The sequence below is a fragment of the Penaeus chinensis genome, chromosome 1, assembly GCF_019202785.1.
Source record: "Penaeus chinensis breed Huanghai No. 1 chromosome 1, ASM1920278v2, whole genome shotgun sequence".
In the NCBI taxonomy this organism is placed as follows: Eukaryota; Metazoa; Arthropoda; class Malacostraca; order Decapoda; family Penaeidae; genus Penaeus; species Penaeus chinensis.
The window spans coordinates 39,491,338-39,513,837 of record NC_061819.1 but is presented as its reverse complement, the minus strand read 5'-3'; the positions used below and the strand labels follow the sequence as shown (position 1 = coordinate 39,513,837).

General features: G+C 47.8%; 1 protein-coding gene across 1 annotated transcript in view; it reads right to left on the bottom strand.

The window, feature by feature from the left end:
• The window catches only part of LOC125024951, an 80,695-nt gene that overhangs the window by 33,881 nt on the left and 24,314 nt on the right, over positions 1-22,500 (bottom strand). The window contains 1 exon segment of the mRNA XM_047612752.1: positions 7,589-7,670. Coding sequence (XP_047468708.1) covers positions 7,589-7,670 — 82 coding nt within the window.

Sequence of the window (22,500 nt, the reverse complement as noted above, 5' to 3'; positions counted from 1 at the left end):
ACGCGAAAGGTAACACGGGTAAAGGGTAATACAACTGGATAACGCGGAAGCTTTGAATTTGGAAAAGAAAAATCAAGAGAGAGAGAGAGAGAGAGAGAGAGAGAGAGAGAGAGAGAGAGAGAGAGAGAGAGAGAGAGAGAGAGAGAGAGAGAGAGAGAGAGAGAAGACCGAAAAAGAAAAGAAAAGAAAAGAAAAGAAAAACAAAACAAAACAATAAGCATTGCTAAAAGGTATGGCTTCTTGCGGTCCACACAGAAAACGGAAATCACACGATGGAGACGAAATAGAAAACGAGAAGAAAATCAACGAAATAATAATGCATATGTGTTACCTGTTCTGCTTATACACATATCTGTGCTTGCGTGTACCACTCAAGCAGACAATGGGCTAAACAATACAAGAAATGAGAGAGTGAGATTCAAAAGCGATCGCGCAAATAAAGCAATTCATTGAGACTTCCTTCCGCCCTCCTACCCCCCACACCCCATCCTCCCCCTACCCCCTCCACTTTTCTTCCCCTTCCCCTTCCCTCCTTTTCTCCCCCCCCCCCCCTCCTTGGTATGCAAACTTCATCCCGCTGAGTAAAGTGTGTCAGCCACCGTCATCCCTGACACGGCGATGCTGCTGACACTGACAGGACCGAACTTTCCGACCTCGTTCTGACGATGACGGATGAGAAGAGAGAGTGAGAGAGAGAATTTAAAAAGTATTAGAAAGAAAAGGAGAAGGTAGCAATGAAAAGGGTAAGAACAGTATGCCAGATATACGAAGTTTATATTATGTGTGTGTATCATTTTTCTATGTCTCTTTTTGTTTATTTTTCTCTCTCTTTCACACCCACTTTGTATTATATATTAATAGTTTTCTTTCTCGTTTAGATATACAATTAATATCCAATTCTCATGTCCTCTATCCTCTCCCTTCCCTGTCTTGACTTTCCTCCATTTTCCCATCCCTCTCTTCGCCTCGATAGACAACTGTGCATATCTATCGTAGATAATTAATCCTTCTTTCATCAACATGACAAAGCGTCTTTCTCCTATTTTTCTTTCTTTTTTTTCTCTCTCTCTCCTTCTCCTATCTCCCTTGACCTAATTCCCTCTATTCTCTCATTCTCTAATCCCCCTTCGCTCCTATTCCTCTGTTATTAATCCCATTTCCATACTTCCTTTGCCCTCGATAATTTCCCTTCGTATTTTCTTTTGTCCTTTTCTTATTTCTTCCTTTCTCTTATCCCCTTTCTTAACACGTTTTCTATTCTCTTCTCTTTTCCCTCACTACTGTTTTACTTATTTATTTTTTAAATTCCTTTCTCTTGTTTTTATTTCTTATCCTGTTTTCTATTATCTTCGTTTTTTTCACTCCCTACTGTTTTCTTTTCTTTTTTTCTTTTATCCTCTTCTCCCTTTCTTTTCACGTATAATTATCTGGTTGTTGTTATTCCCTTTCTTCGCATCCTTTATATTTATATTTGTTCTCGAATTTCCTCCTCCTCCTCCTTCTTCTTCTTCTTCTTCTTCTTCTTATTATTATTATTATTATTATTCTCCCTCACTTTATCACCTACTTCAAGTCCCTTTTCTTTTTTTCCTATTTTTTCTCATTTACTTTCCCTCTTTTCTTTAACCCTTTTCCCCTTTATCCTCGACTTTCTTTTGATCTTCTTCCTCTTCCTCCTTTTCTCCTCAATCCTACTTCTCGCCTCAGACAAATTTTCCCATCTATCTTATTCTATCCTCTATCATCGTATCCTCTTCTTCTTCCTCCTCCTCCTCCTCCTTTCGCCTCGCCGAACGTCTTGTCTTTAAAACAATTTTCTTCATCTCTCTTATCCTCATCTATCCTATCCCCCTCCTCCTCTTCTTTCTCCCTTCCCCTCCTCCTCTTGTCCTCTCCTTCCCTCCCTCCCTCCTCCCCCCCACCACTAACCCCCTTTCGCTTCCTTGTAAGGGATGCTGCGGCTAGATCTCCCCCCCCCCCCCCACTTCCGCCGTGACCCCGCTGACCCCCGCGAGAACAGCAGCGTTGCCAGACACAAATTGGCGGAGCTTAATCACCGGATGCTCTTTTTAGCACTGATCTTCGGCGCCGAGATTCCTTGGCATCACTGCGACGTCAGGAGTCCATCAATATGTTATATAAAAAAAGAGAAAGAGAAAAAAAAGGGAAAAAAAAAAGAAAAAAAAATCGTATGTGAAACTTTGTTTTTGGAGATTCACTATGGAGGTCGACGGTGATATTTACTTTTCAATATCTTTAATATATTTGATATTTGTTATATATTTGTATATTCATTCATTCTTATTCTTATTTACTTTTTTTTTTTGCATAAGCCTGTTTAGTAGGCAAGAATTTCCCAATCACGAAAAGCATGAAAAGTGTCCATCCCCTTTTGACAATTTCATTAAGCAATATCTCTTTAACATTAAAATCCCATTTGTCTCTTTAACCACTTTATCTTCGGTGTATTTTTGAAGTTCTCTTTCTTTACATTCATAAGCAGTTACATTCACAGTCGCAGAGCCAGTCGCTCCTTCCAGCGAGCCACGCAGAGGGTGAACAGCTTGCCCAGTTTGCCTTGAGCTGCTGCCCCTCCCTCGCTCCCTCCCCCATCTCCCTCCTCCGCTATCTCTTCTCCCTCCTTCGCTTACCCCACCCTCTCTCTCTCTCTCTCTCTCTCTCTCTCTCTCTCTCTCTCTCTCTCTCTCTCTCTCTCTCTCTCTCTCTCTCTCTCTATCTCTCTCTCTATCTTTCTCTCTCTCTCTCTATCTTTCTCTCTCTCTCTCTCTCTCTCTCTCTCTCTCTCTATCTTTCTCGCTACCTCTCCTTTCCGTCTCTCTTCCTTTCTTGGCTATCTCTCCTCTCCCAGCTTCGCCCCTCCCTCTCCCCCCTTTCCACCTTCCTCTCTCCCTCTCCCCCTCCTCTCCCTCCCTCCCTCTCTCCTCCCTCGCCTTCTCTCTTCCTCCCTCCCTCTCCCTCTTCGCCTTCTCCCTCCTCCCTCTCCCCCCCCCCCTCCACCACTCCTTCCTCAATCCCTGTTTCCGGGGCATGTCGTCACTTTCTAACTTCGCTTCAGGGTCTTCCTCTCTCTCTCCTGTCTGCCTGTGCCTATCTGTTTCTCTCTCATTCTTTCATTCTCATTTTCATTCTTTTCTTTCTCTTTCTCTGTCTTTCTATCTGTCTGTCTGTCTCTAACGGTCTGTCTGTCACGCCTATCTGTCTCCTTTTACCCTATTTTTCAGTTCTGCTTTCAGTTTTTAATTTTCCCGTCTGCAACCTGTCTGTGCGTCCATGATTCTCGGTCAAAAATACCCAGTGCCAAAAGAAGGGCCGCCCTCGTGGCACTCTGGGAACCAAGTGCCTGCCCTGCGCTGGCACTACGAAGCGGCGGTCTGGGGGAAGGGGGGGGCGGGAGGCGGCAGCAGACACCGTGGTATTTGGGCCACCCGTTCACCCCTGACTCCTCACGCAGTGCCTCGCTCACAAAACTCCCTCGGCGCGGCTCTTGCCTTCTTCCCTCCCTCCCTCTCGTTCTCTTTCTCTCCCTCCTTCCCTCCATCCGTCTATCTTGTCCGTCTGTCCACCATCCCTCCCTCCCATCCTCTACCTCTTTCCCTCCCTCCCTCCCACCCTCTCTTCCTTCCTTCCTTCCTTCCTTCTTTCCTTCCCTCCCTCTCTCCCTCCCTCCGCCGCGAGACAGAGAAGGTAAAACTCCCCTAACACGAGGCAGAGAATTTTCTAACGAAACCCGCCCGGCCCGGCTGTTCGTCTTCACTCTCGCCTGCTAATGAGACGAAAACCTCACTGGTTCGCAAAAGAAAGTTGTAATAAGTAACGTATCTATTTATCAACAACACCCAATCCATCTGGTTTTGTTTATTTATTTTATTTTTTTATTTTTATCATCATTATTTTAAATCTCGTTCGGAAAAGTGGAGTCATGAGGTAAAATACCCAAATTTGGTCCTATAAAGCTATCTACATCAAACATGTGTGGCCCATGTTCTATGCAGCGTTCACAGAAAACGAAGACAGGTACCCCCCTTTTTCCTGGCATTTCTCAAAGGATCAGACTCGACAAAGGCACGACTGCGACAAATGCCAAGGTTTCGGGTAAAACATCGTCGCTCACACACAATGGACTTCCCACACAAGGACCGACCAGACGGCCTGTAGCAACTTACTTTGTACACCGCGGTAATTGCTATTAAGCCATTTTCCTCCTGACTGGCCAACCCCTTCAGCCAGAACTAGCCATACTTACAGAGCGACTGAATAACCTCGACGGAGAGATTCTAAATTTCCAAAGTAATTAAACCCAGATTATCTGATCGCTGACTCACCGTCTCAAAACAACAAGAATGAAGGCCAGCGTTGAAGAAGTTAAAACAATATATTGTTTTAAACACAGAGATATCGACTTTATTTATCTTTAACTCATTTTATTTATCTTTAACTCGTTCTCCTTTCGTACAGTCAACGTTCTTGCGGGAAATGCACAGGAAATCACGCGCTTTTCCGGTTCGCTGCAAAAATCTCATTACCAACGAGCACAGTGCAGTGCAACGTGAAACGGAATCCCCCCTCTCTCCCCCCCAACAAGTATCGCAAGTCTACATCCCCTGCCCCCTGCTCCCTTCCCCCTACCCCCTGCTCCCTTCCCCTTACCCCCTACCACCTTCCCCTCGCCCCTCCCGACCCCTACCGCCCATTACATAATTCCCGTTTCGGTGGAAAATTTAGTCACAACTTCGGAAGCGTGACAGTCCCAGAGCGAGGCACCGTTACCGTCTATCTAGTGGGACGTTCTAGTAAGTGTGTCACTGTTTGTAGGGTTGTGAGTGAGTGAGTAACGTGAGGTAGTGGCCTGGTTGAAAAAAGAGTGGCTGGGTGAGTGGGCTGATTGAGTGGGCGGGAACGTGGGTGGGGTGGGGGTGGGGGGGGGGGGGGGTGAGTGAGTGAGTGAGTGAGTGAGTGAGTGAGTGAGTGAGTGAGTGAGTGAGCAAACGAACGAATTGGTTAATGGCATGTTATAAAACAAGAAAAAGAGGCAGGTGGATGAAACTAGTCTGTGACTAAGTGTGTGAATCCAAGTTTCCTCAAATAAATCCGGTAGCAAGATCTACAACGAATACCATGGCAACCAAAGAGAAAAGAAAAATAAAGCAAAAGAAAGAAAAAGAGCAAAAAAAAAAAAAAAGAAAGAAAAGGAAAGAAAAGGAGAAAAAGAAAACAGAAAGAGAAAAAAAGAGAAAAGTAGAAATTGAATAAAGGAATTAGGAAAAAAAAAATCCCCCTCTTTTAACACCTGTACCCCCCCCTCACGCCCCCCATAGAATACCACACTCAACCGAATACTGAGACGGCCGCCCCGCCATCAGGAAACGTCCCCGGGTCCTCAGGTAGTTAAGAGAACTTCCTGACGCTGTTTACGACGAGGCCCGATCACCTGTGTCGCCTCGCCTCGCAAACACCCTTCGATGAGGAAGTCATTATATACGCTAAGTGATTGTATTTAATTATTTTTTTTATAGACAGGATGTACTCTGGTAAATATGCGAATGTTTTGGTCATCCTGACGCATGCGTGGGTGTAGGGGGCAGGGAAGAGGGAGGGAGGGAGGGAGGGAGGGGTCACAGGAGGGAGGAAGGAAGGGGTCATGGGAGGGAGGAGGAAAGAAGGGGTCATAGGAGTGAGGAGGAAGGAAGGAAGGAAGGAAGGAAGGAAGGAAGGAAAGAAAGAAGGGAGGAAAGAAGAGGCGGAAGAGGGGGTTGGTGGAGCGGGTGGGAAAGAGGGACGAAGGAAGGAAGGTAGGCAGGGGAGGAAGGTTGGAAGGGACGAAAGGAGGAAAGGAGGAAGGGACGAAAGGAGGAAAGGAGGAAGGGAGGAAAGAAGGGGAAAAGGGTGAAAAGGAGGAAAAGCGACAAAAACAAGGAAAGAAAGAGAGGAAAAACTGAAGGAAATACAGATAAAAAAGCAAGACAGACTCGCCCTCGCCCTCGAAACCGCCTCCCTGAGCCCCCAGGCGAAGAGGAACAAATGACGCAAGACAGAAAATAGTCCAATGACAGTCGCGAGCGTGAGGACAGACCCTCGGGAGTAGCTTTTCACTCCTCACTCCTCGGGGCTGTCACGACCCTCGGCCTGCGCTGTCACGGGAGAAGTAACCAGCCTTTCCCTGCCGCCCTTCCCTCCTGCCGAAAGCAGAGGAAGTAGAGTGGAGTGGGTGGAGTAGGTGGAGTGGGTGGAGTAGGTGGAGTGGGTGGATTAGGTGGAATTGGTGGATTAGGTGGAGTGGGTGGAGTAGGTGGAGTGGTTGGAGTAGGTGGAGTGGGTGGAGTGGTTGGGGCGGGTGTAGGTGGAAGAGGTGGAATGGGTGAAGTAGGTGGAATATGTGAAGTGGGTGGAGTATGTGGATTAGGTGGAGTGGGTGAACCGGAGGAAGTATTTTTGGAAGAAATATGACTAATGTCCTCTAATAAATCGCGGCTGGCAGCTCACTAGCGAATTTTCACTTTTGTGCCTGAAGGACGGTGGTCGAGACGGGATTGTGGTTTTGTATCTCGTGTCTTTTAAATCATTTTTCTTTTTTCCTTTTCCTCTTTCGGTATAAAAAAAAAAAAAAAAACACATACTTTCAAGGTTTTTAGTTAATATCTCTCATGATGTGACTGCTTAAGAGTACAGAAATATTATAGAGAGAAAGTGTCTTTTACATCAACTTTTTCAGTATGAAATGTGGAGAAAAAAGGTCACTGCAAGGTTCTTGATTACTATCCCTCTAGATGTGACAGCCAAAGAGAGTGGAGGAGACGTCAGAGGAGTGGAGACGTTATAGAAGTGGAAACGCTGTAGGAGAGGAGACGTTATAGGAGAGGAGACGTAATAGGAGAGGAGACGTTATAGGAGAGGAGACGTTATAGGAGAGGAGACGTTATAGGAGAGGAGACGTTATACGAGTGGAGACGTTATAGGAGAGGAGACGTTATAGGAGAGGAGACGTTATACGAGTGGAGACGATAAACGAGTCTCCAAGACAAAAGCTGAGATTGGCGACGTTGGTGCCGCTACAAATCTGCCCGGAACTGACAACGGCATGGGATCTTGTCACGCATAAATAGCGAAATATACCGATCCTGTGTGGAGGTCAGCCGCACGGGTTGGAGGGGGGGAGGGGGGGAGGGAGGGAGGGAGGGAGGGAGGGAGGGAGGGAGGGAGGGAGGGAGGGAGGGAGGGAGGGAGGGAGGGAGGGAGGGACAGAAGGAGAATGGAGGGAGGTGAGAGAGGGAGAGGGGAAAAAGAGGGAAAAGGTGAAATAGGAAGGGAGGGTGGGGTAAGGGAAGAAAGGGTGTGAAAGGGGAAGGGGGGAAGTGAGGGAATGAGGGAGGGAGGGGTAAGGGAGAAAGGGAGAAAGGGAGAAAGGGAGAAAGAGGGGAAGGGGAGAATAGGGAGCGAGAGGATGAGGGAGAAAGAGAGGAAGAGAAGGAAAAGCAGAAAGGGAGAAAGAGCCAAGAGATACAAGAATAGGACTTCGAACTCAGGGTGAAAAAGGCTGAAAAAATAAACAGAACTGCACGCTTCTTCTTACCTTTTACACAACGCCGCGGCTTTCTCCCACGAATGTCGAATATTGAAGAATTTGTAACAGTGCTGCCCCCGGAGGACCCATTCTGCGGAGGAGAGAAAACAGTCGTATTACTATACAGTCGATAAATTGAACTGTCTATGCGTGACACTCCCCTGTCATGGGCATGTGACAATACGGGTACACTCGATGGTGACTGCGACCTAGATTCAGTGCAGCTCGGAAAGTACTGTGTTTCCGGCAGCGAGCAAGACGGAATGAAGTTATCTGTGCTGTGGAATGCAGACGCACGCACACACGCACACACACACACACACACACACACACACACACACACACACACACACACACACACATACACACACACACACACACGCACGCACACACACACACACACACACACGCACACACACACACGCACACACACACACACGCACACACAAAAAATCTGATAAATAGATGAAAACTCTGTGGAAAATCCAATACAAATGATAATAAAAATAATAAAACAATAATAATAAAAAATGTAGTACAACTATTCCACTCTGAGTGACGCGCGAATAACGGAGATTAAATGAAGTTACCAGTGGAATGTACACAAGCCCCCCCTCCCCCCCAATTAATCTGACGAATGGGGGGGGGGGGGGTGACACTTCCAGCGCAGTTATATAAATGCATCTTGAAGAAATGTCAACGTGTCCGTAACCAATGTTAAACCTTGACTTCTATTCGCTATCAAATCCTTCCCTTTATTCTTTTCTCCACAAAAAAACTATTCTAATATCCATAAATAAGTAAAATCTATGCATATGACTTTCGACGAAATGTATCTAAACAATACATATCAATAACTAGAACAAATACGACACAGATAAAATAAAATAACCACTGAGGCAACGACGATTTTAATATATTTCATTAACAGGAACAGATGCGCGGAGCACGACAGCTCAGCAGGTGTGGCCGCGAGTGAGGCAAGGCTTCTCCAAACAGAGGAGAGCGAACAGGTGTGGAACACTGGGCGAGGCTGCCCTTGGAAACTTAATCCCACTGCCTCTCCCTTTAAGTAGGGTGGCGGCGAAGTCCAAAAAATATGGCCTCTTTCCACATACGCACAAGCTCAAAGAGAGTTACACATTCAACCACGGTCTAACACGTGTAGCACCGTCATTTAACACGTGCGAACATACCTCAAACACGTGTTTAAGGGTCTCGCCGTTTGGCACGAGCGACAGACGTGGTTCGTGTTATTTGCCAGGTGCATTGGGAAGCCCGGAGTCAATTGCCATTCCGGGATCTGCTAACTCCTTTGTTTTCTTTGCCGACGAATGCCAAGAGGAAAGGAAATTAAGAAAAGTAATGGGAGGTTGTTTTGGCATTGTTTCTACGACGGGCCTCAACCTGTACCTCACAAAAGTGATTTCCGGGTCAATATACGACGAAAAATGAACCTTAACGACACACACCTTTACGTACAAGAATACAAGAACTCTGAGCTGGCTTCGCAAAGGTGTCGGGTTAAAATTCCTTCAATTAACCGATAGCTCAGAGATCGGTACAGTTAGGTGAATCTAGTGAGCTCGAGACGGCATCACTTTCAAGATGGCGCGAACCGGCTTCCGACTTCAAAACCCAGTCTACCTGTTTTTTTCTTCAAGAGCAGTTAATGCCTTCATGATGTTCCTATGGACTTTGTTAATTATAACAAGAATGCCACAAGCGCTGCTCCTCTCTTTCTCCCCCCTTCCCCCTCCCCCCTTTTGAAGCACCTGGCTATGCCCTCGTCCCGGCCAACGGTAGGCATGCCCTCTGGCCCTTGCCTGTGTCCCAACATGGCCGCCGGACCTGGCCTCTGCTCCGCCATTGCCACATACCACAATCTTTCCAGGTTTTTACTTTTTATCCTCGTAATAAACAACAAAATGTTTATACGTTTTAGCAAATCGCCGTTTTACGTGAAGAAGAACCGTATTAGTGAGCATAAGTTTTTGGAAAGGAGCAAGTCAGAGGCGCTACGAGAAGCGGGCGGAGTTGCCGTGGTATCCTTGACGTACCACTGCGGGTACCGTTCATCGGGACGCTGACTCAGGGCTGATTGGTATTCAGGCGGTATTTCCTCGCCAGCGCTGACTCTCAGCCCCTCGAGTTCTAAGCGGATACCAAGTGATTGAAATGATAATGGGACACTGTTACGGCGCTCCTCATTCAGGACGTGACAGCGACCCGGCCACGCTCCAAGGACAACTTCCCAAATAGCAGCGGCGAATTACGGAGACAATAACGCCCATAGTGAGTCATACATACATATACATTACGGGGAATTATCATTCTCCGTCTGCCCATCCATCAAAGACACGTAGCGGCGCCATAGGTGTTGTGACGTCGCCGCCTGCACCTGCACCTCCTTCCTTTCTCTTCCTCATTTTATTTTCTTATTTATTCTTATTTCTTTCTGCTCGCGACCAAGGCTAACCCGCCAGCCAGGTCGCGAGGCAGCCATCTTCCCAGGTGTTGACGCCGTGACATTCATGTCACCCTTATTAGCTTCGGGAGCGTTAACTTCCGTGTATCATGTCATTTTTTCCCTCGCAGTCATTAAACAGACATGTCATTCCCGCTTCGCGATGATTACCAACCAGAAGATACCATTAACCAGAACCTATTTTTTTATTCACGATAGCAATCAGCGATTTGACAGGGGCTTTAGCTCTGGGTGGCGTCCCGGTCCACTTCAAGGTGAAACATCCTCTCGGGGCTGCATCCACGAAGAGCAACGCGCCCATGGAAAACCCGACACAAACAGTCCGTCGCTGAATGTATTTCGTTATGGAAAAGGAAATTATATGCTCTTTAGTTATACATGTAGAAAATCATACAACTGCAATCAACGAATTGGTAAACGAAACAACAAATCCTTTTTTTTTTTTTTCAAAGGCAATATCATATTTCGGACTTTATCGGGAGTCCTATGCTGAGCCCCGGGACTGAGGAGGAAATGGGGGAAGGATTGGGAGAAGGATTGGGGGGCAAGTAGGCCTTGGGGAGGGGGGGAGTTGTAGGCCTGCATGGATGGGTGAGGGAGGGTTGTAAAGCTTCTTTTTTTGTGATAGAGAGAAGCCTGTAGGCCTTTTGGGGGGAGGGGGGAGGGTCCTAGGCCTGTTTGGGGGGAGGGGGAGGGTCCTAGGCCTGTTAGTCTTGGACCGCCGCCATGCCGGGCCCTTGATCCTGTCGCAGGATCATCGGCCGAAGGATCAGAACGCTCCTTGGACTAGCGATGAAGCGAAGACGATTCTAGAAGTGCGGGACTGCGTGATGCATCGAATCTCAACGAAATATCCGAGCTTTGTGTACATATGCGTGTTTATGTGTAGGTACGTGTGTGTGTGTTACTTTATGTAAATATGTGTATATGCATATATGTATATGTATATATATATGTGTATATATATGTATATATGTGTATATATATGTGTATATATACATATATATACATATATATACATACATATATATACATATATATACATATATATATACATATATCTTTATACATATGCATATATATATACATATACATATATATACATATACATATATATACATATATACACATATATATATACATATATATACATATACATACATATATACATATAGATACATATATACATATAGATACATATATACATATACATATATATACATATATATATATATACAGAGAGAGAGAGAGAGAGAGAGAGAGAGAGAGAGAGAGAGAGAGAGAGAGAGAGAGAGAGAGAGAGAGAGAGAGAGAGAGAGAGAGAGATGGGGGGTGGAAGAGAAAGAGAAAGAAAGAAAAAGAAAGAGCGAGAGAGAAAGAGAGGGAGAACAATTTCGCAAGAGCTTCTAATCATGAATATTCAACATGCAAGTATCTGCCGTGGGAGACTTCTTTTTTGCCCATCTCCTGCAAGACCCGAAAGTAGGTTATTGACGATGGGATGCGTAATGGAAAGTAAAAATAACAAGAGGCAATTAGCGAAATGGCCGGAGGAGAGACAAGTGTGCAAGCGAGGGAGTCGCGTGAAGCTTTGCCTCGTTGCTGAAGCCTCGGTTGAAAGTGCTCGGATCAACTCCTCCTCCTCTCGTCTGTCTGTTTGTCTCTCTCTCTTTTTCTCTTCTTTAATCCTTCCCTCCCTCCCTCCTTCCCTCCTCCCCTCTCTCTCTCTTTCCCTTTCTCTTTCCTCTCTCTAGCTAAATTCATTGTTTTATCACTTGCATATACAAAAGAGCCTCTTCCGATTTGCAACAGCGACATTGAGAACCACGATTCACACTTGATCTCCTCTCCTTTATCGTTTTAAAAAACAATATCTTTTTTTCCTTCCTTTATCACATTAAAAAAACATTTTTTTCCCTCTCAACCTTTATCTTTTTAAACACCAATTTCTATTTTCCTTCCCTCGCAACTTCCGAGATTTTGCGAGGTCTAACGGGACCCTCATTTCGGCCTAATCAGAAATCTCGGGGCCTAATCACCATATCGCAAAGGTCGGTCCGATGAAATGACTTTGGTTACGTCGCGAAAATGAGGAAAAGGCTTCGTGGAGGCGAGGAGGAGGAAAGTCGCCGAGTTAGATTCACTAGAATTGAAGGATAAACGATACTGATAAATAAATAGTCGTTGGGGAAACAGAAAAAAGGGAGGTTAAGTAGAAAGAGGAGGAAGAAAGGAAGAGAAGAAAGAGGAGGAAGAAAGGAAAAGAAGAAAGAGGAGGAGGAAGAAAGAGAAGAAAGAGGGAGGTGGATAAAAATGTAGATAATGAGTACGCATCAACGAGGATATTGGGAGACACAGACACACATAGGAAGGAAATGACTAACTGGACATTGCCGCGGAGATGACTGGAAAAGCGTGTGTGTGTGTGTGTGTGTGTGTATGCGTGCGCGTGTGTGTGTGTGTGTGTGTGTGTGTGTGTGTGTGTGTGTGTGTGTGTGTGTGTGTGTGTGTGTGTGTGTGTGTGTGTGTGTGTGTGTGTGTGTGTGTTAACCGGGACCGCATATTTAAAGGCCAAGGAGGAGGAAATGACGCCGCCAGCACGGTTGAAAAAGAAAGTTTCGTCTGGGGAGCCGAATCGCCGCGTCGAGCTGGCCGGCCGGTGAAAGGGAGAGAGAGAAAGGACGAGAGAAAGGGAGGGAGAGAAAGGGAGAGAGAAAAAAAAGAGAGGAAGACTGAAATGAAGAGAGAAAGGAACAGAGAGAAAGGAACAGAGAGAAAGGAACAGAGAGAGAGAGAGAGAGAGAGAGAGAGAGAGAGAGAGATAGAGATAGAGAGAGAGAGAGAGAGAGAGAGAGAGAGAGAGAGAGAGAGAGAGAGAGAGAGAGAGAGAGATAGAGATAGAGATAGAGATAGAGATAGAGATAGAGATAGAGATAGAGATAGAGATAGAGATAGAGAGAGATAGAGATAGAGATAGAGATAGAGATAGAGATAGAGATAGAGAGAGAGAGAGAGAGAGAGAGAGAGAGAGAGAGAGAGGAAGAGGAAGAGGAAGAGGAAGAGGAAGAGAAAGAGAAAGAGAAAGAGAAAGAGAGAGAGAGAGCAAGAGAAATAGAGAAAGATAAAGAGAGAAAGATAAAGAGAGAAAGGAAGAGAAAGAGAGAAAGAGAAAGGAAAAGAAAGAGAGAGAAAGGAATATTCTAGCCCCGCGGCCGCCTTGTGAATGGGCGGTTTGGGCTGACGCTGAAAGGGTGGACGGGCGTCATAGGGCGTCATAGGGCGTTTAGGGCGTCTTCGAGAGGGCGGGGATGTGCAGCCGAGCGAGGGCGGAGACACCGAGGCTTCTGATTCGTCCGATAGCGATAAGGGAAGGTGCAAATAGAAGGATTGAAGGAAATCCTACGCAGGAAATGGGCGGCCTTCGAGAGAATCGGACGGCTTGAAGTCATAAAGACAAAATAACTAAAAAATACATTAAAAAATAGGGTAGAGGAGGAGGAGGAGGCGGAGGGAGAAGGAAGAGAAGAGAGAAGGTTAAAGAGGATAAAAAGGAAGAAGGAAGAGCAGAATAAAGAGGAAGAACGTAGAATTAGTAGAAGCAAAAGTAGAAGGGAGAAGAAGGAAGAGAAAAAGGAAGAAAAAGGGTCTTGAAAAAGGAGATCTGAAAAAACGAGAGTAGGAAGAGCAGGGATAGCAGGAAGAAAAGGAAGAGGAAGAGGAGGAGGAAGAGAAGGAGGAGGAGGAAGAGAAAGGAAAGAAGGAGATAGGGGAAGAGAGGAAGAGGAGGAGGTGAGAGAAGAGAAGGAAAAGGAGGAGGAGGAGGAAGAAGAGAAAGAAGATAGGGAAGAAGAAGAAGAGGAGGAAGAGGAGGAAGAGGAGGAAGAGGAGGAAGAGGAGGAAGAGGAGGAAGAGGAGGAGAAAGAGGAGAAGGAGGAGGAGAAGCCACTGATGCACGACCGCATTGAAATGATCCCCGGAGAGAGAGGCGAAGCTCGCTGCTAGTTACCATAGTGAAAGGATCGACCAGTGAAAGTTCCCCGTGTGCGTGCTTGCATGTGCGTGTGCGTGTGTGCGTGTGTGCGTGGGTGTGTATATGTATGTGTATGTGTATGTGTATGTGTATGTGTGTGTGTGTGTGTGTGTGTGTGTGTGTGTGTGTGTGTGTGTGTGTGTGTGTGTGTGTGTGCGTGTGTCCTCTTCGTGCACATGAGATTGGTAGAAAGCGATACGAAAAGAAAACAAACACGGGCTTTATGACGAAGGAGGTAGAAGAAGAGATAGGTGGGTAAGAGAGGGAAGAATGGTAAAGGGGAAAGCGAAGAGGGAAACAAGAAGAAATGAGAGAGGAGAGAGGAGTAAAGAGGGAGGAGAGAGAAGAGAGAGGAAAGAAGAAAGAATGAAGCAGAGGATAGGATAGGGATGGAGAAGAGAGGAAAGAGAAGAGAAGAGAAGAGAAGAGGAGAGAAGAGAAGAGAGAAAGCGAAAGCGAGAGGAGAGAGGCAGACCGACCGACCGACGGCGAGATATCCCAGTGCCAAGAGGGAGGAGCCACTTCCAAGATGGCGGCGACCTCCCTCCTGCACGAGGGTGAAAGTCCCTTCGCCTCAGACGGCCAAGTTACGCTTCGCCGTCTTCCCCTTCGTCATCATCACGTCACCAGAGGCACCGCTATCATCATCTTCGCCTTCAGCGTCATGTCAAAATAAGGGGATTGGAATCATTCTGTTTTTCTGTCTGTCTGTATGTCTCTCTCCTTCCCTTCTGCCCTCCCTCCATCTCTTGTCTCCCCTCCCCCCCCTGTCCTTTCTTCTTATCTATCTTCTCGTATGGTGAATACGTGCATGTGAGGGAGATATGTAAAGCAAGAAGGAGAAAGGAGGAGGAGGAGGAGGAGGAGGAGGAGGAGGAGGAGGAGGAGGAGGAGGAGGAGGAGGAGGAGGAGGAGGAGGAGGAGGAGGAGGGGGAGGAGGAGGAGGAGGAGAGACGCCCCTGGCCTCCCTTGAGTGCTATCGGTCATCGCCATGACCGGAGCAGCCGCGACCGGCGCGCGAGGAAGTGACACGGTGGACAGCCAAGAAGCGCGCGCGCGCCCTCACGCACGATGACCCACGGCTCTCCTCGTGACCGACATTGCGGGCGGCGCTGTATGGTGGCCGCGACCGCTCAAGACACGTGCCACGCCCAAAAGAATCGCCTGCGCCGATCCAGATCTGCCTCGACCACCTTCTCTCGGCAGCTGTTTGTCGTCCAACTTTAACGTCTCTTCGAACTGCCTCGGCCGACCGTTCTTCTTCTTAATTACCTAATCTTCTTAATCGCCTAATCAATGCAGATGACCAGAGACCTCAGGCAAAAACACGGCCGAAGAGGGAAACAACTTGAAGCAACCTGATGGAGGCCTTAGCGCTTGGCCTTTCAACATCGAGAAACTTTTTGCAACGTCCTGCCAGGCGGCCAAACACGGTCCTCCCCTCACCGCAGGGAGACACACCACATGGCAGCCCTTGATGCCTCCCTGAAGTGTTGCAACGTAAATGCACATCACACAAAGAAAAACAAATAACGAACATGGCCTCCCGCCGCAAGATCCTCCTCCAAGGGGTAACTGTTCAGATTTCCAGAAGCGCGGAAGGCGAGGCGAGCCCAGCGCGGCCATGGCGGTCGGGCCGCGCCGGCCACCTCCTCCTCCTCCTCCGGCCGCTGAGAACGGCGCGTGGCCTACATCGGGCGCCTGGAAATGCCTGCGAGGGAACAGTTTCCGATCCGAATGACGGGACTCGGCGCGCTAGGCTGGAACCTCAATTATCAAGAAAGGAGAGCGAGGAAACGAGCGGCTGTGGCTCTTTCGCCATTACAGCCTACTTCGTCATTTAAGCATGCAATGGCTCAGTAATAACTGTGTGTGTGTGTGTGTGTGTGTGTGTGTGTGTGTGTGTGTGTGTGTGTGTGTGTGTGTGTGTGTGTGTGTGTGTGTGTGTGTGTGTGTGTGTGTGCGTGTGTGCGTGTGTGCGTGTTTGTCCACGTACGTGGGTGTACGTATCGTCCAAATATCAATACCCAACAGTCGCAGGGCACTTCCCCAGTCCTTCTTTAATAATACCCCTCGCCACCCACGATCGTGACGACGCCCATGAGTGAGGCCACGTTTGGGCGAGGGTCATATGACAGGCATAAAAAAAAAACAAGTCGAAAAAATACAAAAAGAAAAACTCCCATTATACATCCGCCAATCTTCTCGTGCGCTCTATGCTCCTCGCAGCTGTTCCCTTCGCTCGGGGCCTCAGATGAAGGGACGCCAAACTAGAACAATGTTCGCGGTATCTCTCTCTTTCTCGCAATTATCTATCTGTCCATCTATCCATCTACACGAATCCGTGCGTGCGTTCGGCATTTGCGCGTGGGTGCGGCGCGCACATGCAGTATGAGCGTGTGCGTCAGCTCGCACGTACTTCTGGAAATATGTCTGAACTTAATCTTTACGCAAAGGTGCCCAACCCAAGGCACATAGAGGAACTACATACATATAAATTGGTACAGTACGACGTCTCAGCGTCCTCCACTGCACCTGTGGCGAGGCGACTCCTATAACTGCCTCCCCTGGCTCCTTCCCCTGCCCCTCTCCCTCCGGCTCCTTCCCCTGCCCCTCTCCCTCCTGCTCCTTCGCCTGCCCCCCTCCCTCTGGCTCCTTCCCCTGGCTCCCAACCCTACCCCCATCTCAGACCGCTTCTCCGACCCCCTCCCCTAACCCCACCCCACGACCACTTCCCCTGCCCACCTGCGAACGCCTTCGGAGACGCGCGCCAGCAAAACACACTAACCTTTTTAAGAATCGCCCCCAGTTAAGATCTCGAACTACAAAGGAAATTATTGTAACCCTCCCTTTACTAAAAGAAAAAAAAGGAAAACTAAACAAGTTTAACACGAACATAAATGGAGATCAGCAAAGTAAATAAATAAATAAAAACATAAAATGTGGAAAGAAAAAAACATTAATGTGGAAAACGAAACTGAAGGACACGAGGAAAAACAAAGGCTGATGTGAAGAAAAAAAATGAAGTAAATGTGGAAGGTCAAAAGAGGAGGAGATGAAGAGGAAGAAGAAGAAGAAGAAGAAGTAGAGGAGAGAGGAGGAGGAAGACGAGCTAAAAGATGGAGAGGAATAGAGGAGGAGGAGGAGAGGAGAGGAGGAGGAGGAGGAGGAGGAGGAGGAGGAGGAGGAGGGAACCTAGGAAGAAGAGCCGAAAGAAGGGGAGGGAGGAGCAAGGAGGAGGGGGAGGGGGGAGGAGGAGGAGGAAGAAATATAGGGTAAATGGCGATCCGACAGAAACACACGTCCTGGCTGGTCACCTGGTCAGCCACGCCCCCTCCCCCACCCTCCTCCTCTTCCTGCCTTGAGTCAGAACCGAGAGTGCGGGAGGACAAGGAGGAATGGGCGGGGGGAGGGGGGGGGGGGTCAAGGGAATGGGGGAAGAGGAGGCAGAGGGACAGATCGTCCTTGTCTTCTTTTTTTTTTTTTTTTTGTCTTTCTTATCCCTCTCTCCCTCCCTCTCTCTAAATCACCCCCTTCATCTCTCACTCTCTCCTCTTCCTCTTTTACCCCCCCCCCCCTCCGCGTTAACCCCTCACCTATCGGTTTCGAGTTAATAACCAACGGTAAGATGATGACCGAAAAGCCAAGTCATCCCGTTCGGTCATTATAATTACCTTTAATTTGGGTTAATGATATAAGAGGAGGTTCAGTCACGGTATCTTCGTGAAGGGCACTTGGGGAGGGGGAGAGAGAGGGGGAGGGGTGGGGGAAGAGGGATATGGGGAGGGGGTTGGGAGAGAGGGGGAGTGGGGGAGAGGGATTTGGGGTGGGGGTTGGGAGAGAGGGAGGGGGAGGGAAAAGAATAAGGGTGAGATGGGGGGGAAGGGATGCGGGGGGAGGGGGCGGGGGAGGGGGGAGTTAGAGGGAAAGCAGGGGAGGAGGGGAGGAGGTGAGGGTGGAGGGAAAGAAGGAGAGAGGGAGGAAGGAGGGAAAAGGGAGGGAGAGGCATGAGTGCGAGAAAATGAAAGGGAGGTGGTAAATGTGGAGGCAGAGAGGGAGAAGAGAGAGAAAGAGAATGAGAAAGAGAAAGAGAGAGAGAGAGAGAGAGAGAGGGAAAAGAGAGAGGGCGAAGAGGGCTAGCAGTGTGGGGAGCGAAAAACCAAAGAGATCAGAAGCGAAAGACGGAAAAATAAGATAAAAAAGGTAGAAAAAATAACTATAACAAGTAAACCCTGTTCATGCGAATTTCAGGAAATGAACAAATATATCAAAATTACCCAAACAATTCCACGAAATCTTTCACCAACCCATCAAGAGGTACAAAAAATGATGGCATAAAATGGAAGCACAAGAGGTAAATGGAACTCTTTATGCACACTAGGCAACCTTTACATATGCGTAACGAGAATAAACCCGCAGATGCAACAATACTTTGGAAAATCACATATAAAAAAATGACAATACCAACCCCCCCCCAAAAAAAAAAAGAATAAATAAAAACAATAATGTTAATAAACTACAAGCTTGATTCTACGGGAGACAAATTTCCTTTCTCTTCCAAAACCGAAAATCTGAAGACATGCCCCAAAACAGCCGCACATTTCTTTTTTTTCCACTTCACATAAAAATTAATTTCCCTTCCCTCTCCTCCACCCCCCCAGCCCCACCCCCAACACCGACAGTAAAATAAAAGGCAAAGTAAAAAAAAAAGAAAAAAAAAGAAAAGAAGAAAAAGAAAATAAGGAAGAGAATACAGAAAAAAATGCCTAAGAACCCAAGACCGATATTTCACGCAGCAAGACCCCCTAATTTATTTCCCTCCCCCCCCCCCCCCCCGAGTCGAGAAAAAAAATTAGTAGGTACCCAGGTAAGAAATCGGAGAGAGAGAGAAAAACGTGAAAATTAAAAGAAAAGGCAAAATAAAGGAAAAAATAAGAGGTTGTCACAGTCTCATTCGCATAATTATTACCTTTTTTTGTAAATAGCGAAAAGAGATACGTGAACTAGCCAGTATTTAGGTAGGAAAAGAAGATAAAAGAAATAAGAAGATAAAGATAAAACAGAAAACAAACAAACAAAAATTGCGAGCATATACTAGCTGGACAACAATCGTCCATGAGAAAATAACAAGCGAGAAATAGAGGAAAAAATGTAACGACCATAGCACATCGTCTATGAGTAAAGAACAGGCGAGAAAAGGGGAAAAAAGAGAGAAAAAGAGGAAGAAAAGAAAAGAAAACTAATAACGACCACAGCGACCACAGTACTCGCTGGACAATAATCATCTATGAGTAAATAACAAGGGACGTAACGACCACAAACGTCGGGAATGGACACGAAAATATACAAAGGGCTGTTAGGAGGAGGAAGGGGAATGTATCAGGAGGAGGAGGAAGGGGAATGTATCAGGAGGAGGAGGAAGGGGAATGTATCAGGAGGAGGAGGAAGGGGAATGTATCAGGAGGAGGAGGAAGGGGAATGTATCAGGAGGAGGAGGAAGGGGAATGTATCAGGAGGAGGAGGAAGGGGAATGTATCAGGAGGAGGAGGAAGGGGAATGTATCAGGAGGAGGAGGAAGGGGAATGTATCAGGAGGAGGAGGAAGGGGAATGTATCAGGAGGAGGAGGAAGGGGAATGTATCAGGAGGAGGAGGAAGGGGAATGTATCAGGAGGAGGAGGAAGGGGAATGTATCAGGAGGAGGAGGAAGGGGAATGTATCAGGAGGAGGAGGAAGGGGAATGTATCAGGAGGAGGAGGAAGGGGAATGTATCAGGAGGAGGAGGAAGGGGAATGTATCAGGAGGAGGAGGAAGGGGAATGTATCAGGAGGAGGAGGAAGGGGAATGTATCAGGAGGAGGAGGAAGGGGAATGTATCAGGAGGAGGAGGAAGGGGAATGTATCAGGAGGAGGAGGAAGGGGAATGTATCAGGAGGAGGAGGAAGGGGAATGTATCAGGAGGAGGAGGAAGGGGAATGTATCAGGAGGAGGAGGAAGGGGAATGTATCAGGAGGAGGAGGAAGGGGAATGTATCAGGAGGAGGAGGAAGGGGAATGTATCAGGAGGAGGAGGAAGGGGAATGTATCAGGAGGAGGAGGAAGGGGAATGTATCAGGAGGAGGAGGAAGGGGAATGTATCAGGAGGAGGAGGAAGGGGAATGTATCAGGAGGAGGAGGAAGGGGAATGTATCAGGAGGAGGAGGAAGGGGAATGTATCAGGAGGAGGAGGAAGGGGAATGTATCAGGAGGAGGAGGAAGGGGAATGTATCAGGAGGAGGAGGAAGGGGAATGTATCAGGAGGAGGAGGAAGGGGAATGTATCAGGAGGAGGAGGAAGGGGAATGTATCAGGAGGAGGAGGAAGGGATCTTTTTCTTTTCGGGGGAGAAGGGGGGGGGGGGGGCTTCGAGACGCGCCTGGGACCTGTCAGGACGCGACCGAACGAAGACCGATGGGTTTCCGAAGTCCGCGAAGGCATGAGGGGGAGTTCGTGCCCGGGGAGAAGGGGGCGGAGCACAGAGCAAGGGCGAGGGGCAGGGCAGGGGGCGGGGCGAGGGGCAGGGCAGGGGGCGGGGCGAGAGGCGGGGCGATCTAAAGTGTCGGAAAATAGAGCGGACTTTAAAGGTAAAATTGAGTGATGGAGATGAGAGGGATAAGTGGAAAGGGGGGGGGGGGCAGTAGAAAGAACAGTTACAAAGATAATGGTATTGATAAGTATTATCAGAATGATTGTCTAAAAGACTGATTATTAGGATGATTATATAATGATAAGGATTATCAGTGACAAGAAATATAAAGAGAAAGAAAAGAAAACGATAATGATATCAACGAAACGAAGAAAAAAAGATGGAGAAATCACAAGGAAGAAGAACAGATAGACACCAAATCTCCCCCCCCCCCCTATACACACACGACCCCCCCCCCCTCCCCCCCCCCCAAAAAAAAAGGAATGGAGTGGCCTAAAAACTCCTTCGAGCTGGCGACGCGACGGGGCACTCCTCACTCCTATGCATCTCCCGTCACCCTGACCCTTCGTACTGACGCCCCGGCCTCCCCGGTGGTGGCGTAACACGCGGCTGTAAAACGCATCTTGGACCGCGGGAAGGGTTTCCAGAGGGCGCTAAAGGGGCTGAATGTGCGTCTTGGGTACACGAAGGGGAATGTATCAGGAGGAGGAGGAAGGGGAATGTATCAGGAGGAGGAGGAAGGGGAATGTATCAGGAGGAGGAGGAAGGGGAATGTATCAGGAGGAGGAGGAAGGGGAGGGGGGAGGTGGTGTAGGAGAAGGAAAAGGAGGAGGAGGAGGAGGAGGAGGAGGAGGAGGAGGAGGAGGAGGAGGTGGAATAGGAGGAAGGAGGCGGAATAGGAGGAGGAGGAATAGGAGGAGGGGGGAATATGAGGGGGAGGTGGAATAGGAAGATATATAAGTGGGGAAGAAGAATGGGGTGAAGGAGAATGAGGAAGAGGAAGAGAAGGAGAAGGAATGGAATGCATAAGAGGGGGAAAGGGAATTGTCGTCAGGGAAGATGGGTGGGGGGGGGGGGGGAGATGTACGCTTACGGAAGGGTACATAGAGGGGGAGGAGAAGTACACGCACGAAAGAGAATGTACATGAGGAAGAGGTGCACTCACGGAAGGTGGATGCTCAGCCTGTACACTAACCTGTACACCAGCAATAAGGGAGGCCTCACTTACACCCAAAAGAACCGAGATTCGATTTTAGGCCTATCGTGGGACAGGTGGACGGGATGTGCGTCGTTAAAAAGGTAAAAATGAGGTAAAATAACGGTAAATGTAATCTCCTCTCGGAATCTACAGATGGGTAGGGGACTGTAAGGTCAGTAGGGGAGAGTAGGAGGGAAAGGGAAAGGGAATGGGGAACAGGTGGAGAAGAGAGAGAAAAGGGGGATAGAGCTGGGGTGGGAGACGTAAAGAAAAACGAGAAAAGAAGGAAAGGGAAAATGAAGAAGGAAGAAAAGGAAAGAGACGGATAGAGCTGAAAGTAAATGAGGGAAAATGAGGAAGAGAAAGGAGGAAGAGAAAGGAGGAAAAAATAAGACGAAAAAAAAAGTAAACAAAATGCAAGAGAAAGTGAGAACTGGAGAGGACGAACGCAAGAAAATAGACAAAAGGAGATATAGAAATGAAAATGGAAAGATCCCAAAAATATGAGGAAGCGCAGATCGCGTCGTTAAAATCGACCCCCCTTACGTGCGTCAAATCACCCCCCGAACATAGCGATTCCCAGCCGCGCTAAGTCACCGCTGTTCTGGACTTTGCATGCTACACTATTCCGCGTCTTTAACGAGAACGAGCGAGGGGTGAGTATGACGAGCATGACAAGAATGACGGATAAGGCACGAAAATGACACCCAAAACTATCCGCGTGGGCGTCCGGAGCGAGATAAT